The sequence below is a fragment of the Cryptomeria japonica genome, chromosome 3 (assembly GCF_030272615.1).
Source record: "Cryptomeria japonica chromosome 3, Sugi_1.0, whole genome shotgun sequence".
NCBI lineage: Eukaryota > Viridiplantae > Streptophyta > Pinopsida > Cupressales > Cupressaceae > Cryptomeria > Cryptomeria japonica.
The window spans coordinates 427,169,663-427,191,324 of record NC_081407.1 but is presented as its reverse complement, the minus strand read 5'-3'; the positions used below and the strand labels follow the sequence as shown (position 1 = coordinate 427,191,324).

The 21,662-nt window shown below is 40.6% G+C and overlaps 1 protein-coding gene across 2 annotated transcripts in view; it reads left to right on the top strand.

Annotated features, from left to right (window-relative positions):
• The window catches only part of LOC131070423 (preprotein translocase subunit SCY2, chloroplastic), a 241,574-nt gene that overhangs the window by 29,765 nt on the left and 190,147 nt on the right, over window positions 1-21,662 (top strand). Inside the window, exon 2 of one of the 2 annotated variants that reach the window (XM_058005935.2) lies at window positions 4,082-4,645. The exons of the other annotated variant lie outside the window; for it this stretch is intronic. Within the exon in view, the coding sequence (XP_057861918.1) occupies window positions 4,082-4,645 (564 nt within the window). The remainder of the gene's footprint in view (window positions 1-4,081; window positions 4,646-21,662) is intronic. 2 annotated transcript variants of the gene reach the window in all.

The following is a 21,662-nucleotide window of genomic DNA, read 5'->3' as shown; positions in this document are numbered from 1 at the left end:
TTTTACTTGGTTGCAATGTCAACTACATTGCCTTGCATATATCTTGTGCAAATCTGAAGATCTCAATCTCGATGACTATTTGTGCTTCAAGAAAAGAATCAGGTAGACAAGCACCATCCACCCTATGATTGTGTAGAGCCTACTTAGAACCTCCTCATTCACCTTGAAAATGGGGCGGAATTGGAATTTTAAATTAAGGAAATAAACAGTTGTGTATAGGGGCTTGTGAAGTTGGAGGTGCCATTGCCTATCATTGATTCCTCAAATGGGGCAATACTTCTTCTCAACTCTTGCAAAAATGGATCTAATGGCCTCTTGGCTTATCCATGCCTTCATGGATGTAGCCCATTGTGGATTTCTCCCCATCAACAACTCTATGAACTGCAATTATTGTGAAACATTAGCATAAGTGTGAACAATAAGCAAATAAAATAAAAATATAATGTAGATTTACCTTTATGATCTTTGTGGTGGGTACCAAAAGCTTTGCTTATCGAAAATACAATTAACCACAACAACCCTTGCATTGGTCTTGGCATATGATGAGGAAGTACACTCCTCACTAACAAACATGTGTCTCAAAGCTCCCTTTGCTTGAAGCAAGGATTATAATGTGATAAAATTGGTTGCAAATTGGGTTAGTTTAGGATGAGCCAACTCCTTCCAAATGAAATGCCTATGAGGATCCAAGTATGATTGTACATGTATTTACAAATATTTTTGTTTATCTCCACACACGATTTGATCCATGAAATCTTGCCAAGTTCCTCCAATATGAGGTCAAGGCAATGAGCAACAGGAGGAGTCTAGAATAATGATGGGTGCCTATCAATGAGTAGTCTACTTGTAGCAACATAATCACATTCTCTCACCTAACGAAGTTTCCTTCCAAAGCTTCACAAAGGAATTCAACATGTTTTGTGTTTCTTGAAGAACCAATAGATTTTATGAACATTGTGCCATCTGAGAAAGAAACAAAATCAAATTTACAATAAAGTATTAAAAATCATAATCACTAAATCAATGCATTTTAAGAAGTACAATCACCTTAGGAAGAAATAATATTTTTTTTAGCAATGTTCTATTTCTTCTATTCGTCCAACCATTAGTCATGATGATGCAACCCTTCTTCCACATCTATTGCTGCTCATCAATTCTAGCTTTCACATTAGCCAGCTTTTGAGACAAAATGGGTCCCATCTCCTAATCATTAGGGGCTTTGAAACCCACTCCGCAAACAATAATGGCATCCATCATGTGTTGCCAATAAGTAGACCTAACATTTAAATAAATTAAATAGCAAAATAATTGCAAAATTGAGAGTTTAAATTTCAATTTCCTCTAAAATTAAAACTTCAAGAGACAAAGAATCAAATTATATATTTTAAAACAAAAAAAAGTTACCAGACTATGTGGTGGAATGGCGCAATAGAACCAAAAGTCTTCAGTCGCACTTTTACTTGCATCATGTTTATCTTTGTTTCAACCCATGCTTGCAAGTGATGGTTAGGAATCCAAAGTAGTGCGTGGCAAAATAAATGAATCTAACCTAGATTCACGAACTCTAGGCCCAATGTTAAGACTGCCATTGCCATTGCTACTGCCATTGCCACTACCTAAAGATGGATGAAATGGAGGAATGGAAGAACTCTCTAATTCTACCAATGGTTGCCATCTCATCTCTTTGCCACTTTTTGAGTTAATTTTGTTTCTCAAAGGTTTCTAATTTAACTTGCACTTCATGCCCAACTTCAACAGGCACTTCTGGGCATGGTTTAGCATCTCGGCATGGTATATGTGCAAGATGGTATTTTATTACGTTAATGCCTTCCCCATGCCAAGTTCATTTGCAATGAAAACAAGTTCTCTCCTTTCTTTCTCCTAGTGATGGCATGTTTCCAACTAGGGTCCCTTCTAATGGTAGTTTTGGTTGACATTGTGATGAAGACAATTTTTAAATATAAAGAATGCCACTGTAACATATAAATATAAAAAATAATTAACATTTGTGGACAATAATTAAACTAATATAAAAATATAGGTTTTACAAAAACACCTAGGGTTTGTTCATCGGAAAAATTAAACACAACTAGGGTTTGTTCTTTGGTCCACTAAATCAAAATAGAAAAAAGAAATGTAAGAGAGAAATGAAATTTTTATTAAGAACAAAAATTACCTTCAAAATACAAACTTATGTCTCAAATCTTGCTTGAAATCAATGGTGAGCTCTTTCCAATCCTATATAGAATCCTCTAGATACACTGAAAGTAGCTATAGACTTGCCCAAATGTGATTCAACCATCAATTTTTGCCCAATCTCCTTTTTGGTTTCCCTTCAATGCAATCCAATTTTGACTCAAAACTCTCCTGCTTCCTTCTCCTATGGTGTGAAAATGAAATGAAGTTGCTTTTAGGGTGTAGGAGACAAATACAAGACACTTTGTTTTGAGTGAATTGCTTTTCCTTTTCTTTTTTCTCAAATTGCTACTTACCCAGTTGGGGCCCTAGTTTTTCACATTGGACTCACCAAGCCTGACGAGTACTTAGCTATTGAGTCTCCCAGACCCGTTTAGGGTTGACTACCTTGTGACTCCTTTATTTGATCAGTTAAGCACATAGCAGAATTTTTGGCCTATGTTCATGTCAATATGCACTTCCTATCACATAAGGAAGTTGACTACAAGGAAGGGGCAATTAAGAATTAGGATATAGCCTTTGAGTGTGCTAATTTAATTGCATTTATTTTAGAGCTTGCCAAAGTTGGTATAGACGATGACAAGGATTCTACACATGATGTTCATGCAGTTGGTGGGATTGGCATTGCTGTTGCTCCTGGTTAAAATAAATTTTAAGTCGAACCAATTGATGAATTTTATCTAATTGCTTTTGATGGGGAGGATTAGGAAGATACAATTTATTGATTATACTTTGACTTTAAAATTTACATGATACGATTCTCTTAGTTTGACATATCAATATATTATATGATAATATCAAGTTATAATATTGGATCAGAATTATCAATTGTCTTTTCAATTTAAAATTCAAAGATAAAAATGTAGATATATGATAGTTACAAAATTATATGCTGTGATTCATGAATTATGATTACACACACGCGCGCGCGTGCACACACATGCACACACACACATGAGCCTATTCCCGTACCCATACCAGCATACCCAAATCAACTTGAGCCTGTTCCCTTACCCATAGTGGCAGCTTAGCATCTAGGTGATACTCAGAGGGGTAAAGCACTGGAGTTTTCTAGGTCATCTTTCCTAGTACTTCTCTAGCTTGAACATCCTTGATGGCCCCCAATAGCATTGATGCCACTCCAATATAAAGGTATTGAAGCCACAATTGAGGGCTGATTTCTTTTAGAATAATTTTTTTTTTCTGGATTTGCAAAATATATCCAAGCCAAAAGCGCTGTGCTAATATGACTTTTAAGATACTAAATTGCAGAATGTAAATAGGCCAAAAATGATGAAAAGATATATGAGGGTACTAACATATCAATTAACAATGAGCTCAATCTTATAGGCATTGTTTCACTGTTCAGAAAAACACAATAAATAAATCTGTTCCACCTGATACAGAATATGTGCACACAGATCATATGACTAATGAGTTAATAACCTAACTATACCCTCGTACTATTATGGGTATAGGTACATAACATCTAAGTTATCAGAAATAATAACAGCTGATCAAGGAGAGGACATCCACTTTGTCAATATTGCAGTCAAAATTACAATGGGAGACAAATGACTCATTCTTTTCAAAATTTCGAGGTCTTGTTTACTGCTTTTCTTTGTGGCATTGATATTATTCAGTATTGCTGAGCATAATTTAACCAGAGTATAATTGGCAATAAAGTAAATATATATTTATTAGCAATAAAGGTGATATCGATCTTCTTAAGGCGAATATAGATTTGTTAGTATGTTATAAGTATCAGTAGCATATAATAATTTTGACATTGCCAAATGCTGATTTTCATTCCTGGAATTTAGTTTTTATTTTGAATCTCATGTAATGGTTTGCTAAGGAAATCTGACAATATAGTCTGGTGTAGGTGCAATCCAGAGACCAACAATTGATAGAAAAATGGTTTTACAATCATTTTGTTGTCAACAACTATCAATTCAAACAGAGTCTTTCAAGCGAAGATTCTCACCGCCATCAATGAAATGGGCTTGGAAGAGAGGTCAACAACTGCAGCAGCAGTCAACCCTAAATTTAAAAAAAAAATTTGTCCTCCAGTGCTTGGGCTCTGGAGATGAGCATTTGCAGCAGGATTTGGCTTCATTACAAGGGATACCTAATTCTGTAACTGCTGTAGATATGTCTGAAGGTAGAATCAGTTCACATCCACATTCCTCGCAGTCTCATAATAATTTTGAGGGAACATTGATCAACAAATCAAAGAAGTTTAAAAATAAATACCTTGGGTTGGTCAGATTGGGGTCAGTATTAAATAATGCAGCAGAATCATTTTTCAAGAGTGAAATCCGGCGCAGATTATTTGTGACAGTAGTTTTGGCTGTTGCTAGTCGGGTTGGCTACTTTATTCCTTTGCCAGGATATGATCATCGTTTGCGTTCCAAAGAGTATCTTGATTTCATTTCTGGTTCTGGTGGTAAGCATTTTTCTGTTTGCACTGTTTCTTGTTAGTTCCTGTTTGTTTGATTAGTTGTGATGACTGAAGATTTGTAGGATGATGCATGATTCTTGATGTGATGTCGTTACAAAAATCATTTACATATTAAGCAAAAGGCATTGTACTGCAAAATTTGGATTGTTAAAAGAAATCAAATCTGCTTTTTTAATAGTATGGAACTCATTTAAGATGGTCCCAATGGTCAAGCCTAAGACTCTATTATCCCATATTTCTAACATATTAAGAAATGGATTTTATATGGATTAGAGTCCGATTTGAAAAATCTGAAAATGCATTCATGTTCATGTTGAACATCTTAACTCTCCTACAGGATTACGTTGCATAGTTGTCAGCTAAAATATGAAAATAGTTCATTAGGTGGTAACACCAAATTTTATCAAACCATGAGCATGAGCTTGAAATAAACAATATATGTTTTGTATTTCTGAAGTTGTATGTGCTTTAGCATTTTATTAGTATAAAAATGGCAATGTGTTTCATGAACTTTCAATAGTTTTGAAAGCATATCTAGCTATGTACACACACACACAAATACTCAAGTTTTCTATTTATATGACAGTCATGGATTATATAACCATCAAAAACAGATTTCACAACACAGAGTCATGAACTATGGTAGAGAGGAGCTTGTATCACTCAAACCAACATCACTAGCTCTATGTGGGGTCTTGAGCTTGTGTCTTAGAGAAGTTTGCAAATGTTTTTACAACCATAGGATCATTACTTAGGATAGGGATTGACTGGGTAACTTAAAACGATATACATAATTCTTTTACTTGATATTTGATCAAATAACAACCTTGGTTTTTCCACTTAGCATGGCCAAAATGATTTTTATTTTTGGTTTTTAAACAATGGGGTTGAGGGGTACTGCCCCCATTGGGGTCAAGGGACAACACTCCTCATAGGGTTTGCGGGAAGTGCCCTTCGCATGCTTCCTATCACGTTACAAGGTGGGCTTGAGGAGTCGAGCCCCCACTAGTATGCCCAAATTAAATTCTTTGAAACCACAAGACCTTCATGGGGCATTAAATTTTTCACAATTTTATTGGTTTTAACCAAGCTCAAAGGTCTTGCAAACCCTTCAAAAAACACAAGTGTTGAATAGATGGGCCAGTAGGCCCTAACTATGTTTTTGGTTTTTATTTCAATGGATTGCATTTTTAGCTTCAATTCTCTCTTTTTCTTCTTTTTCATGCTTACAAATGAAATGAATATCATTTTGAAGTGTTAAAGATCATTTTATGTAGTTTAGGTTTCAATGTTTTGATTTTTATTTTTTTTCTAGTTTTCCTCTTCATTGTCATGGCTGAGTTTTTCAAGTGAGACTCATCAGTTCAGTGAGTTTGACTAGTCTCTTGGCTACATGGATCTCAAGTCTTTAAGCCATAGTTGGCTTTGCTTGCCTTTGTACTCACCAAGTTTGGGTGAGTCTTGTACCTATGCTATAAACAACAACTTTAGGCTCTTGCTCTATAGTCTATATCCATATTAGCCAAGTAATTAGCAACAATATTGAATATTTAGATGATGCTTGCAATGATGATATTCTTATATAAAATAGGACTTGGGAGGATCACCTTAGACATCTTGATGAGGTGTTAGGCATCATGGAATTACACTCCTTGTTTGCTAAGGCTTCCAAGTGTGAGTTTGGGATGACCGAGATACTTTACATGGGGCATGTGATTAGTGCAAATGGTTTCAATGTTCATCAAGAGAAGATTCAGGTTATTTTGGATTGGCCATAACCAAAGACATTGATAGAATTGAGGGAATTATTTGGCTTTTGCAGTTCCTACAGGAGGTTTGTTAAGTGGTTTTCAACTTGGTGCACCTCTTACAAATATCACTAATAAGGGAGCTTTCAAATGGATAGAGGAGGCTAAACACATTTAATAAATTCAAGGTGGAAATGAGTTCTTGTCCCGTTTTGGCTTTATTTGATTTCTCTCAGCCTTTTGTTTTAGAGTGCAATGCTTTAGGCGAGGGAATTGGAATAGTATTGATGTAGAATAGGCATCCCATTGTCTATGAGAGCCGAAATTTCCGAGATGCAAAGACATTGTATTCCATTTACGATAAGGAGATGCTTGCCATCATGCATGGACATTGTATTCCATTTACGATAAGGAGATGCATGCCATCATGCATGCATTGGTATTGTTCAAGCGGTACTTGGTAGATGGAAATTTATTGTCAGAACAAATCACAATTGTCTAATATATTTCTTGGAGCAGAACAATTTGAATGGGAGACAATAGAAGTGGGTTAGGAAATTCTAGGCATACGATTTTGACATAGAGTATGTGAAGGGGAAGAAGAATCTTGTTGCAAATGCTCTTCTCGAGTAAATTGGATTGGAAGGCTCATCTTTTAGTTGAGTATTCCAAAAATACTTTTGCATGTGAGATTTTGGATGGCAAGAATCAAGATGATAGGTGTAGGGTGGTAGATGATGTCATCTACTACAAGGACAAGATTTACTTGGTGCTTGTGAAAATTGAAGGAGAAAATCTTGAGAGCCATTCATGAAACATCACTTGTAGGACATCCATGGTACTTCAAAACCTACAGGTAGGTTAGAGATAGGTTCTCTTGGAAGGGTTTCAAGGGTGATGTCTTGCAACATGTTGTGAGTGTACGACTTGTCAGCAAAACAAGTCAGAGCATACTTTCCTAGCAAGTTTATGTAGCCATTATCCATCCTTGATTACCCATCCTTGAGCAGAAGTAGGAAAGTATATCCATGGATTTCAGTACTGGTCTTGCTAGAGTGTAGGGTAGAGATTGCATCTATGTGGTAGTTGATAGGTTGAGCAAATATGCACATTTCTTTGCCATATCTTTAGAGTATGAGGCACCTCAAGTTGCAGAGATGTTCTTCAGGGAGGTGTTCAGACTTCATGGGTTACCAAAAAACCTTGTCAGTGATTGGGATAGCAGATTTATCAATGTCTTTTGGTAGGAGCTATTCAGGTTGGCCGACATAGAGTTGACCGTTAACACTAGTTACCACTCTCAAACAAATGGTTAGATAGAGATTGTGAACAAATGGGTCGATGGATATTTGTGTAATTATGTTGTGAGGCAGCAAAAGGCTTGGATTAGGTAGTTGCACTTGGGTCAGTATTGTTACAACACCACCTACCATATGTTGATTGGTATGACTCCTTTTAGAGCATTGTATGCGTATGATATTGTCTTTTGTAGACTAGGCATTTGGGGACAACAGGGCTTCGAAGGAAAAGGATTTGGTCTAGGAGAGTCAATTTATCCTTAAGTCTTTTTAGGATAATCTTAAGAGTGCCCAAAATCTTTAGAAGATTTATGAAGATAGGCATAGAGTTGAGAGAATTTTTGAGGTGGGTGACTAAGTTTTCTTGCACCTTTAGCCTCACAGGCAGTCTTCTTTGAAGAAGAGTGGTGCAAAGAAGTTGAAGCCTTGCTTCTAGGGCTTTTATAGGATTGCTTGGAGGTTTAGTGAACTAGCTTATGAATTGGAGCTGCTAGAGAATAGCATAATTCATAATGTGTTCCATGTTTCTTGTGTCAAAAGGGGACTTGGGCAACATATCACATTATCACTGAAGCTTCCACAATTGGATGAGGAGGGTAGATTGGTATTAGTTATTGATGCTTTTTTGGATGTTAGAGAAAGGAGATTGATGCTGCTTGGGAAGGTGAGAAAATTTTGCAGCATCTAAATCTTCGATTGCTTGAGGATAGGCAATTTCGGAAAGGGAGGATTGTAATGTCCTCTTTCAAGGAGTAGATGAAGATGGCTCATTGAGCTTATTTAATTCTCATAGGCAAATTTCAGGTAATGTCAGGGAATAATTTAATGTTGTCCAATAAAGCAACTTTTATAAAGTGACTTAGGTGATTTTAAAAGAGAAATATTGAAAGGGAGGATTGTAATGTCCTCTTTCAAGGAGTAGATGAAGATGGCTCATTGAGCTTATTTAATTCTCATAGGCAAATTTTAGGTAATGTTAGAGAATAATTTAATGTTGTCCAATAAAGCAACTTTTATAAAGTTACTTAGGTGATTTTAAAAGAGAAATATTGAAAGTCACTTTATAATGGTACTTTAATGAAATATTTTAAGCGGGAATTTGAAAAGTCCTTTTGGAATGTTCCAAGGGAAATTATAAAAAGTGGATTTTGGAGCTCATTTGCATGTGCTTGTTTATTTTTCTCTATTGTAGATTTTCGAGCTTCTTGTGTAGCAAAACCTTAGGATGAAAACCCTAAGGGAAATTAGTTTCGATGGTGGAAGATCTACCTAGTTGGTTCAATTAGGTATAGCTAGGATAGCAGTTGCGCTAAAAGACTAAAAGTGCACATCTGATTATGTTCAAGTTCTCATGCAAGAGAGATGCTACCAAATGAATACCATGCAAGTGTTTACAAGAAGCAAGAATTTACAACAGTACATGAAATTTGTTTTCTTTATTCATAAATTCAGTTACAAGTGTATAGTTTCCCACACAAGCCGTGGGATTAACTTATTCTGTGCTATATAAAAATGGACTATGCATTTGATGAACAAGAAAGAAAAATGCATAAGAAGTGGATAGGGATCCGTCATTGCCTGGAATGACGAACTCCGAAGGTCGCTTGTTGAATCTGGTTAGATTCCCCTATGTGTTGCTTCGATGTCCCTGGATACCTGTATTTAAATAGAAGAGATATGTAAGAGCTCGGGATCACTATACACATCTTATACATCAGCAAATGCATAATCCATCCTGATAGAGCATTGAACAAGCTATACAGAAAGCAGAGAATATAAAGGCAGTGCAATGTCCTAAGAATGCCGTAAGATCCTCAATGGAAGCCTCTAAGCTTCATCATATTTTATCTAACATTGTTTGTTTCCTTGTGCAGATGCAGGTGAAATTATATCATGTCTCATTCGACGTTATTATTACAGCATGTGGGGTAAATGGGCTCCCACGAGGGTTGAGCTCAGCATGTTGTGATTTTAAGGACAAATTATTATGACAAAGATGCAACAATCTTTACCCGTCTCCTACGGTAGTCACAATAAAAGAGTACCTGTCGCTCATGGCTATAAGCTGATAGGAACATGCGGGTCCTAGATGTCAGTACCATCATACTATCATAAACGAGGGGCACTCATTCACAGAGACCATCATACTAGAGAGATAGGGAATATTGCATGGTTGTCATAATAATTGCAGCTAAGAGGAAAAAACAGTCACCATGTCACAATGAACACACACAATACCCAAAACAGTGACTTGTGAAGATAACAGTCTATTGGTCAATCACTGATAAGACATATGAGAATAGCAATAAAGAGATCATGTAATACTTCAGAGCAGCCTTCTTGGCTGTTGCAGTCACATGAGTAGATGACAAAATCCACAGAAAGGTCTCTTTTGCGGGAAAAAATATCAATTTGAGTCATAAAGAACAAAGAACAACAACACTCTTCAATGATCAAGACACAGTATGGATGAATTGTAAAAGTCTCTTGACTGTCAGCCCTTCATGAATGCATTGATTTATTTACAGTGATATGCTTTGTTCCTTGAGGAATTTGGACTGTCTTCATGATACAGTAAAGGAGCAAAGTATACATGAATGCAATCACTGAAAAATACAGTGGATAAGAGCTTTTATTAGAAAAGATCAAAATCTAATGTAAGATTAGGGCAGTGAATGGTGCTTGGTCTGCTGCAAATTAAGGAAAGATTATGACATGTGACAGTGCAAGGAATATTAAGTATTCATTTGTCTTAATGCCAAGACACAGTGAACAAAGACACAGCCAATTAATCACTATTTGGCAATTTATTTGAAGAAGCACTTTTCAAAGAAACAATGACCATTTGTTCATTGTTATTAGAGCAGCTCCAAACACAATGAAGACAAAGATAGCTGTGAGGTGATATAAAAGAAACATAGTATGATAGTTGCCATAGGTCACAACAGTAACATTGAGCGAACACAAATTCACAGGCTAAAGCCCGGGGGATAATCTGAAGATATTTTTCCATAGCATTCGCGAGAAAAGTCTTAGTCAAAGAGCAGTTTACCATAAATGACAAATCACATAAAGGGCAGCCATCAAAGTACTTCAAAGAGTAGAGGGGTTTGTGATAAAAATAAAAGAGAGAAGCTTCGTTATCAGCAATAAAGAAATGTAATACACAGTGGACTATTTGTAAAACAACAGTCACAAAGATCTTTCCAGGTGACAGTTTTTGATATAACATTGGAGGAGGCAATTGAAGGATGCAGCCATAGTCTTAGTGCAGCATCTTCTTACATTCAAGATCAGTCCCGAACCCAAGATAACATTCTTAAGCATTTAGTACAAAGAAATATCACTGTTATAGTCGGTAATGAAGACAGGAGGGTTTCATCTTGCTAGTTACTGTCATTTAGGATAGTGACAGAAGATCTGTGACCCATCATGGTAAGAAAAACATTATCACAGTGAGCTAACTTTGAGACAGCCATAAAGAACAGGAAAGATCATCATTTCAAATATTCACAAAGTCATAAAGTTGCAGCATACCCATGTCAAGAAGGTGGCTATTGGTCTATTCGTTCTTTGAAGAAAAAATCTTTAGTAATAGAATGCGTAAAAAGCAGTCAAGGGTGTAGAATATAGTCCCAACAGATAATGGAGCAGCAAAAAATTAAAGGAGCAGTATTTTTATTCATTAAACCGTCTATTTATCATGCCCCCAAAAAAGGAGGCCACGACCTTCTTCGTGGTGTCAAAACCTCATAATCGTGAAAGAACAACAACACAACAAACAAAGATATTACCCACATTTTTTTTAATGCTCAAAGCCGACTATGATCAATAAAGAAAGCATGGCGGTTCCTCTAGCATACTGAGAAGCATTAATACACATAAAGGAGATCATATTGCTGCTGAAATGGCTCAATAATGGAGCTCGAAGACGCACGAAAAATAATATAAAAAACAGAAAGCAGCGTTTTTTCCAATAATTTTCCAAAGTGAATGCTCAGAATCGACTTGTTTTTATGGAGGGAAGGCTCACCTCAAGTGATCAGTAATGAAGAAGAGAATCTAACCTCAAGCGGTCAGTAATGAAGAAGAGAATCTACGAATCATTTTCAGAAAAAACTTTCAAAAAACCCTCAAGAAATGTCTCATGATGGCGCCCAGCAGGATAAATATTTAGTAAAGTGTTAATAAAAGAGAAAAATCACTTTATTAGATATTTATTTTATTTGCATTTATTGAGCAGGTCAATGATATTTTTTACATTTATGAGGGGTTGCAGGCCTGTTAAGGGATATTTTTGGGGTCATTAATGTGCAATTAAGAGCTTTTGTGGCAGGGGATAGGGTGGCTTGACTTTTTTCTCACGCCCTTTCCCTTTTAGACTTGTTTTAGGCCCTGAAAAGTGGGTTTTTTGGGTCTGCTCGACCAAGAGGAGGTGGGATATTATTTTCATTGGATGCTTTTGTAAAAGCATATATATCTCCAAGTCCTCATTATTTGAGGAGTTCTTACTTGTTCACTTTTGGCAGCCTGTAATTTTCAGAGTTCTTTCTGCAGAAGTGGATAATTTTCTAACCCATTTTCAGGAGTAATATAGATTTGTAACACCTTTTAGCAGTAATAAGCAATTCATACCTTCCCATTTCTTCTGATTTTGTGGGTTCTTTGTGTTAGTACAAATTCTTGTGATGTTTTTCTGTCCTTGGAACTGTATTCCATGTTAGTACCTTTATGCACGAGTATAATTATTTGCAGGTTATAAGCTGTGTATGAAATAACCAGTCTTAGGTTGTGAGAAAGAGTATTTTCTCCTCTTAGGACTGTGATTTTCAGTCTTCTTATGAACTATTGATGCAAAGATTATGATTTATTGGGTTGTGTAGGAGTCTTTTATTACTGGCTTTCCTGTGTGTTTCTTTGTTTGTGTAATTTCAGATTATCATTTTGGTGCATCACCTTGGATAGTAGGTTTCATTTTTATGCATTCTTTCTTACTCTTTCCTTTGCAAGAAGTGTTAGTTTAGGTGAAGTACTTAGCGAGAGCCAGCTTACGTTTACTCTGGAGGTCCACTTCATTTTTAGGTAACCCACAACCTTGAAGTGTTCCCATGTTTGAATAGGTTGCTGAAGTTCATAGCTTTGGTTAGGGTACAAGCTTTATTGATAACAGTTTTTGGCATGCCCGGTGGGACTTTAGAACTATTTTAGTTCATAGAAGGCCACGTGTGCTACTATTTGGTGTGTGTAGCATTATTTTTCAGTCTTTTAGAGATATTTTTCTTAGCATACCTGGCGACTCTGAGCTTTGGTTTAGTAAAATCAGTGCATTTTTGCTTATGAGAAGAATACAAACCAGAAGTATCTCTTCATCCTTTGAATATTTGCAGTTATCCCCGCCTAGGAGAAGAGGGATAATAGTTGAGAAGCCTAAGAAAAATCGTATTTATTCCAGGAGAGCCAAGTCTACTCCTCCTGCTGTTAGAACTCCTATTGCCCCAAAAATCTTAGTTACAATGATTCCTGGAGCTAGAAATCAGCCATTTGTGGCATTCAACCAAGGAAGCCCACTGAATTTAACTCAACATGATGCCATTCTTGTAGTTGCCTTGAAAAGTTTGCCATATTTTAATGGTGAAGATCAAACTACTGCAACTGAGCATATAAAGGATGTTGCAAACCTATGTGTTGTCCATCATGTGACAGAAGAAAATGTTGTAATCAGATTGTTAGCAACTTCCCTCAAAGAGAAGGCTTTGCAGTGGTTCAAAAGCCTAGTAGTTAATTCCATAGACTCATGGGATCGTTTAGGAGAGGAGCTGTGCAATTTCTTCGAGGACAAATCAGACCATTAGTCACTAATGGAGCAAGTGTCTACAATAAGGAGGGCCCCTCACGAGGTTATGTCAGATTTGAGCCACCGTTTTCAGAAAACTTGGGATAGAATCCCACAAACGGTAAGGCCTACTGCCGATCATGCTTTCTTATACTTTTTGAGAGCTTTGAATAGTGACATTTCTGTTATGGTTCAATCTATGGGAGAAACTTCTTACCTCAAGCTTATGCTATAGCTGTTAAAGCTGAGAACAACCTTATACAGGCTGGTAAAATTGCCCCAAGACCTGCTTTACCAATTTTCCTTGCTATTCAGCCACCAATACCAATGCATGTGCCCCCTCTAGCTGTTATTCCAGCTGCACCAGTATTGCCAGCACCAAACATTCAGTTTGCTAGACAAGAGAATACCCTTCCAGCACAGTCTAGTGATTTGCAAGAAATTAAAGGAATGCTGCAAACATTTTGTAGCGAGATAGTTAACTTGAAGAGGCAGCAAAATCAGAGTTTCAGGCCTTATCAGCCCCCATTTTAGTCTAATTACCAGCAAAACCAGTCAAATAGGCCGCCTTATCAGCCAAATAATGAAGGACCAAGGGAATCCTTTAATCCTAAGCCTTATCAGGCTTATAACCCCAATGCTGCCAGCTCTTCAAAGGAACTTGTACCCATTCAAAACAATATGGCTTAGGACTTCGACCGGTGTTTTCCCTGTAATTAACCCCACAACCAAAGTACTTGTGCAAATGGGGTGATTAACCAGGCCTTGATGGTCCAAAATAGTTTAAGTGTGCAGTCTGATGTGCCTCCTGAAGCTTCTATGCAACAACAAGAAGGTCAACAACCTAAGACAACTCTTCTTAATTGGCAAGGAGGGGAATTTTGTGGTGTCAACCAAGCCGATTCATCAGCTTTAGTCTATACAAGGTCAAAGAAGAGTGCTGTTGGTTTAGAACAATAGACTGATAAAGAGGTCCATATTCTTCCAAGACAACAACCTTTACCAAGTACTGGGCAGCCTATGAAGCAACCTCAAGTGCAACAGGCTCAAGGAGCATCTACTGTTCCCATAGGGCAGCCTAAGGTAACCCCACACTCATTCAATATTCTTGAGCATATGAAAAAGTTAAATGTCTCTCTGTCTATGTGGGATTCCTTGAGTATTCCGGGGCATAAGGATCTTCTTCAATCAGCCTTGTCAAATTCAAGTTTATCTCAGGAGCCTAATATGGAAAAGGATATTAGGGGTAAATAACTTATGTTAGTAGGAATGATAGTTATAATTGTGTTTATGGTTATGTTGCGTCGCCAAGAGGTTCCCGTCGGGTAGTTGGGAGTTGGTGACAGTTGGCAACTTGGCCAACTGTCGGGTCTATATATTGTTTGGATGGAACCTCGATTGAGGAGATTATTTATGGATATATTCTGGATAATTCAATAAAGATATAACTCTTCCGGTCTAGTTGTTTATCATTATTACTTATGCTGTGATATATGAATGTTCTGTTACGTGAATAACTGGTACGTGTGGAAAACACTGTGTTATCTGTGAGTGTTACCAACCTTACATTAAGGACTAAACATTTTGGCGCCGTTGCCTGAACGAACCTAGAGATAATTATGGTGGCAGGCGGAAGGAATTGATGGGCCGACCATTCAAGCAACAATTAATTGTCGTGGACAGCGACACACGAAGAAAGTACCACGGAAGAGCCCCGAGAGGATCAATTGACGGTAGACTTGGTAGAGTTGTGGGACGTGTCGGTCACACAGTACGTGCAGAGAGAGGCTTGAGAGAGAGCCGTCTCGGAAGGCACGGTACGTGGTGAACTCACCATCAACACTCCAGTCTTTGACCTGCTCGGAAGTATTCAAAGGTTACTCGCCAAAAATTTGATTGCACTTCACGACCGAAGGGAGGAAACTGCACGAGAACTCCGTCGGCAACAAGTACTCTGAAGGTACGAGGAGCGGAGCCGTAGGGAGGAAGAGGAGAGGGAGGCTAGTTGACGCCGTACCTCTGGCACTTGATGCCCCTACTGCCAAACAAGGACAAACATACCACTGCCACCGAAGGAGTAGACGAGGGAACTGTACAGAGATCTCTCCGCATAAAAGAACAGGCCGAACAGAGACGACGACTAAGGGAGGTTGCTGACTCGAAGAGCTTGGAGAAACGCAACAGAAGTCGGAGTGTGAGTCGGAGTCGTAGTCGGGAGAGACAAAGGCCGTGTACATGGAAGGAGTTGGCCAAGGTCACCAGGAACCTGCCGCTTCCAGACGTAGCGGAGGAAGATCTTGCCGACCAGGCCCCACACTCGACGCCAAGTGAAGAGGACTCTGGAGCCGAGTCGTAGAGCAACTCGTTAGAATATTCTGAAAAAGGAGAGGAGGCAGTATGGGACCTGCACGAAGAGATCGCCACTATTTTTGAAGCAACATTATCTGGCATCAGGAATTTGTCCTTGTCAGAGAGCATCAAAATAGGAGGGTCAGATTCAGAAACCCTCGGGAATGAGGGACTATAGGAGCGAGGGTGACCAAAGCCCTGCGGACAGGGGTCCAACCAGACCAAGAGCATACTGTACCTCCCAGACACATAATACCTTTTTGGCATATAGTCACTTCCAAGCGCTACATAAAACCCTCCAGGCAAGAACAATGACACACACCCCGGAGAAACAAAAGCTTCCAAAATTCATGGGTGACGGGTCGGAGGACCCCGTACGGCATTGTAAGACATGCGTGACCATTTGGGAGGCAAATGGCCAGGACGACCAAGATTACTGGTTGAAGGCATTTCCAGCCACCCTGTGGGGAATAGCGATTGATTGGTACACAGACCTGGATGCCCAGTATAAAACGTCGTGGAACAGTTTGAAGAAGGCTTTCCAAGAGGAGTTCAAACTCCTACAGGATGACAATGAAATCGTGGCGAAGATTTACAACACCAAGCAAGGAAAAAGTGAAAGTGTATGGGCATAACAGAAGGCTGAGGGAACTACTCAACAAAATGGAGAACCAGTCGGCTGATGGCCTCAAGAAGCGGTGGTTTGTTGAAGGACTGGTACCGTCTCTCTGACGGAAGATGAAAGTGGTCCCTCCGCCCTCATATGACGAAGCATACAACCGTGGGATGGATATTGAAAGTGAAACTAAGACATCCCGAGGGAAGTGCCGGGTGAGCGACAGTGACGGGTAGTCCAAAACCGTGCAAGCACTTCGAAGGGATATGATGAGGATGATGAAAGAACTAAGGGTTGACAAAGAAGGTGGCAGGGAAGGAAAGGAGCTATGGTGCATCGACTGCAAGACGAAAGGACACACTAAGGGGAGTTGGGGGAGTTGTCCCTGCAAAGCCTTCTGTGACATTTGCCAAGGAATGGGACATTCCATTAAGGAATGCCCGTACAACTTGAAAGCGCGGAGCACACAAGTGCTCTACGCCAAACTCGACCAAGTCACACCGCCAGCGACACCTCCGAAGCCGGCAGCAAATTCTAATGCCTCTCCTGGAGGGTACAGAAACAATCGGCGGGGTAACAACAGGTCCAATAATAACACGCCAAGGAGTAGAATTCAATACGACGCGAAGGGACAACCCATGATTCAATGCAGAAAGTGCAATGAATGGGGTCACTTTGCGCGAGAATGTCAAAACGGGGGTGACGCAGAAAGTTTGTTGTGCAAATGGTGCGGTCCAGGGAATCATGAGGACATAGACTGTCCAAAGCAAAAAGGGGTGAATATGCTGGAGGTAGAAGGACGGGGGGAAGGCGTATTGGCAATCACAAGATTGCAAAACAAGAAAGCCATGTATCTTGACCCTTGCACGGAGAAGGAAAGACTCCAGGAAGCTAGGGCGGATATCGAGCAGGCGATGGCAGAAGAGGGGAGGGCCTCGCACATGACTGCTAGTACACCACTCCGGTCAAGACCGAAGAAAACTATCATTAAGCAGATGTTACAGACCACAATACCTGTACGGGTATCTGATCTTCTACAGACCATGCCACAGTTGAGGATGGCCCTGATGAATGCAGTCAGTGACACCACTGTCAGCCAGGAATACCGGACGATGACAAAACCACATAGTACGGCCCCGGTGAAGGAACCTGTTACAGACGCCATGGACCTTATGCTACTCACGGTAAGCATTGGACGAAAATCTGCCGTGGTGGAGATGGATATAATGGGACAAAAGCTCACAAACACCACTGTGGATGGCGGGTCCGGAGTCAACGTACTACCGGAGGAAACGTGGAGAAGCCTTGGCAAGCCTACTCTTTGGCCACCAATATTCCATCTCATCGGTGTAGACCAACACAGTATCAAACCTCTCGGTACTCTCATGGCACAAAACGTAGTGATCGGGACACAATGATTCCTTCTGGACTTCGTAGTCATCCCACTGGAAAGAAAAGCGTATGATGCCCTCCTGCGAAGGGGATGCCAATTAGGGCTAGAGCCAATCATAACTGGAAGAAGAATACACTCTCAATTGAGAGTGATGGTCATAAGTATGTAATCGACCTAAGGAATCAGTCCTTTAGTGAAGAGCTCGCGTCATCCGACTCCGACTCGAAGGATTCAAATAGATGCGAGTGGGGTTCCGAAGGAGACAGAGGAGGGAAGGAACCCAATGAGGAAGGAGTGTTGGAACTGGATGGATGTTCTAAAGATGGAACTAGTTTGTTGGCTGGACTCTCCCATTAGCAAATGGAGGACTACGAGGTCTTCCACCCGAGTGCCACATGTTGCAAGTATGCGAGATTGGGGAATTGAGTGGCAGTATGGACAAACAGTCATTTCCACCGGAGTACGACAGGTACCAGGAGGGAATGGCACGAGTGAATGACACGCCAGCCCACCAGTTTGAACGAGACAAACCCATCAAGTATGAGGAAAGAGGGGTGAGAAAAGTTAATCTAGGCAAGGATGAGGACCCGCAGGTAATAGTCGTAGGAGGTGACTAGAACCTCGTACTGAAGGCGGCGACTTTTAGGATATTTCTGGAATACAGGGATGTCTTTGCCTGGACCTACAAGGACTTGAAGGGGGTACCACTAGAATTGTGCGTACATCGCATATCCCTCGTACCAGGAGCCCAACCCGTACGGAGGAGACCGTACAGGATGAACAAGAACGACGCGGCCAAGGTTAATGAGGAAATCAACAAAATGTTGGAGGCTGGGATCATATTCAAAGTGGAAACATTTAAAAAGTGTTGTCAAATAAAATTAAAACAATTGATAAGAGATGGGATATGAAAAATAAGAAGAAAAGAGCATATGGAGGAGATAAAAAGGCGAGGGTTGGCGAGTATTAAAAACTTAAAGTGCAAGGCAAAAGTAAGGGAAATAAGTAAGGAAAAAATGCAATTAATAAAGAGGCAATTGTTTAATAAAAAAATAAAAAAATATTTAAGCCTAACCCTAACCCTGAAAAGACCAAATGATTATTTAAAACCCCACAGAGCTTATTTGTACACAACACATAGGCAGAATCAGGACAAAGAAAGAGTTTGTTGAAGAAAAAATTGTAGAGAAAAAAGTAGGTGCCAAGCAGGGTCGTACAGGTCCGTACACATCACTCCAGTACAAGCACAAACTGTACGGATGACGGAGGTAGAAGGAATTCGCAAGCTGAAGCTAGAAAATCCGTACGGCCTTGACAGACCATACGAAGTACAGCCTGAGGAAGGAAGAGTGAGGAGTCTGTACGACGGTGATAGCCCGTACGGTGTACGACCAGGCGAGACAGGGAAAAGGCACTACGGCGTACGACTTGCAGACCGAGGGTATGTTGATCACTCATATGACGTACGACAGTCGAGGGAGTGTCTGAGTGTTGCGTATGGCGTACGGTCGGCAAAGAAGGGAGTCTGGCATAGCCCATACGATGTACGACCTGCGAGGGGAAGAATCCGTACGTGGAAGAGAGGAATACTGTACGACAGAACATTGCACCCATAGGAAACTAAGTCGTACGATCTTGTACGGTTACCAACGGATAAGGGAGAAAGATTGTATGGTCAGAAACGGACAAACCGTACATGTAGGATCCATACAATCCTCTCCTTTGTGGCGTTCGTACACGTAGGGAGTAGTTGTATAAAAAGTTTGAGGGTATCTGTGTAGAGATTCGTGCCATCCGTGTGGAGCTGAGTGAAGAGTTGGCGCAGTTTGAAGAGGTCGTACGACCAGGGAATGAAAGTGCACAAGTTAATCTGTACGGTGTAGAGGCAGCAGTTGGTCCATACCAATTGGCAGGTCACACTTACAGATCGTTATAATAACGGTCAAGGATGAGACAAAGACAGGACAACAGGGCAAAGCAGTTGCAGTGCAACCATGACAGCTACAGATCTAGCCAGCGGCAACAAGAAGGCCAAAATCAAGCCAAAAGTGCAGAAGGATCCAGAGGGAATCACGGCGGAGAATGTAGCCTTTGAGAGTGTGATTGGTAGCAAATGTCGTACTTGGTGGGAGGAAACTTACCCCGACCATGTGATAAAGGACTTCCTCAGAAAAGCTCCGGTAGACCATGCCATCCAGATGCTGACATTCAACATTAAGGATTTTGAGCTGGTGCTACAGACTATGGTATCCGGATACAACCACCAAGAAAGGGCTTGCATCATTCAGTTCCAGGGCTGCATGGTACGAGTTTCATTCAAACCGGAAGATCAACATGGAGGGCTACGAGCGTAATGGAAGAGCACGAGAGTGAAATTCACACCCCCAAAATTATCCTCGGCACACTTGGTACCATAGGAAGCACTTATAGTGGTCAGTTCGGTGGGGGACGTACTACCTGTAGGAGTGTTGTTCCGAAAAATCAATGAAGGAGAACCATCGACACAACGACGGGTGTCACTACGACAGATCAGCCTAGCTGTGCTTGTGTCGGAAGCCATAGACGATACCAGTATGGCAGACCAGGCAATGGCAGAGGAGGTTGTACTAGGAAAAAACGAGGTCGCCGTACAGGGAATTGGTACTAGTACGACAGGTTCAGGTACTGGTACGACGAGCACTAGTACAGTACCAACAGGAACTGGTACTGTGCCAACAGGAATTGGTACGATGCTAGCAGGAACTGGTATGGTGCCGATAGGTGCTGGTACAGTGCCAACAGGAACTAGTACGGTATGTACTAGTACGATACTAATAGGTACTAGTACGGTGCCAACAGGTACTAGTACGACGAGTACTAGTACGGTACCAGTAGGAACTTGTATGGAAGGTACTAGTATGGTACCAACATGTACTAGTACGGTACCAACATGTACTAGTACGGTATCGATAGGTAATAGTACGGTACCAACAAGTACTAGTATGGGACTAGTGGAGAAAGATGAATTAGGGGATGTACCGATGATGGGAGATGGTCTGGAGGCGTTGGCAACACTGGAGACACTCATGGATGAAGATATAGATGCCTCACTGGATGGATGGTTGGGGCAGTTCGCACTCACTCCGCACCATTCCCCCTCCCCCGCACCGCACAGCATGGCCATTGGGACATACCTGACACTGGACAAAACTATTACTATCACAGACCAGGACGTGGGATTTCTGTTGATTGGGAGCATCAGTCCCCAAGAAGTGGCGGGTAGGACCAAAAGAGCAACTATGATGGGGAAAGCGGGCTAGAAGGATCACTGGCAGGGCTCCACCTCACTCCACCAGATCCGAGTGATCCAACAGGCTCACTCCAACGATTCCTTGGAGAGGTGCTCTCCGATGTTGCACGGGGAATGGCATAGTTGACTAGGCAGATGGAGGCCGGCAACTCCGTTGACGCTACACAACTATGTCACTTCATGACTACGGGGTGTACAGATGAGTTTGCACGCCACTTCGAGCAGCAAGGGTGGTCGGACCGTAGTACGCCAGAGATGGTTTAGGAATGGACTCACAGGCACCTGGTGGGAGGTAGGGGCGCTTTGGGCACCACCTTCCGCAACATGGAGGGGGCCTTCCGGGATGTGTACTTGCGGGATGTGTACTTGCGGATGCGGCAGCACCAAATAGAGCAGGAGGCCCAACGGTTGTATATAACAAAACTGGAGAAGGAAGGGGAGAAGCATGCACAATTAGTTGCAGTAGAAAGGAACCT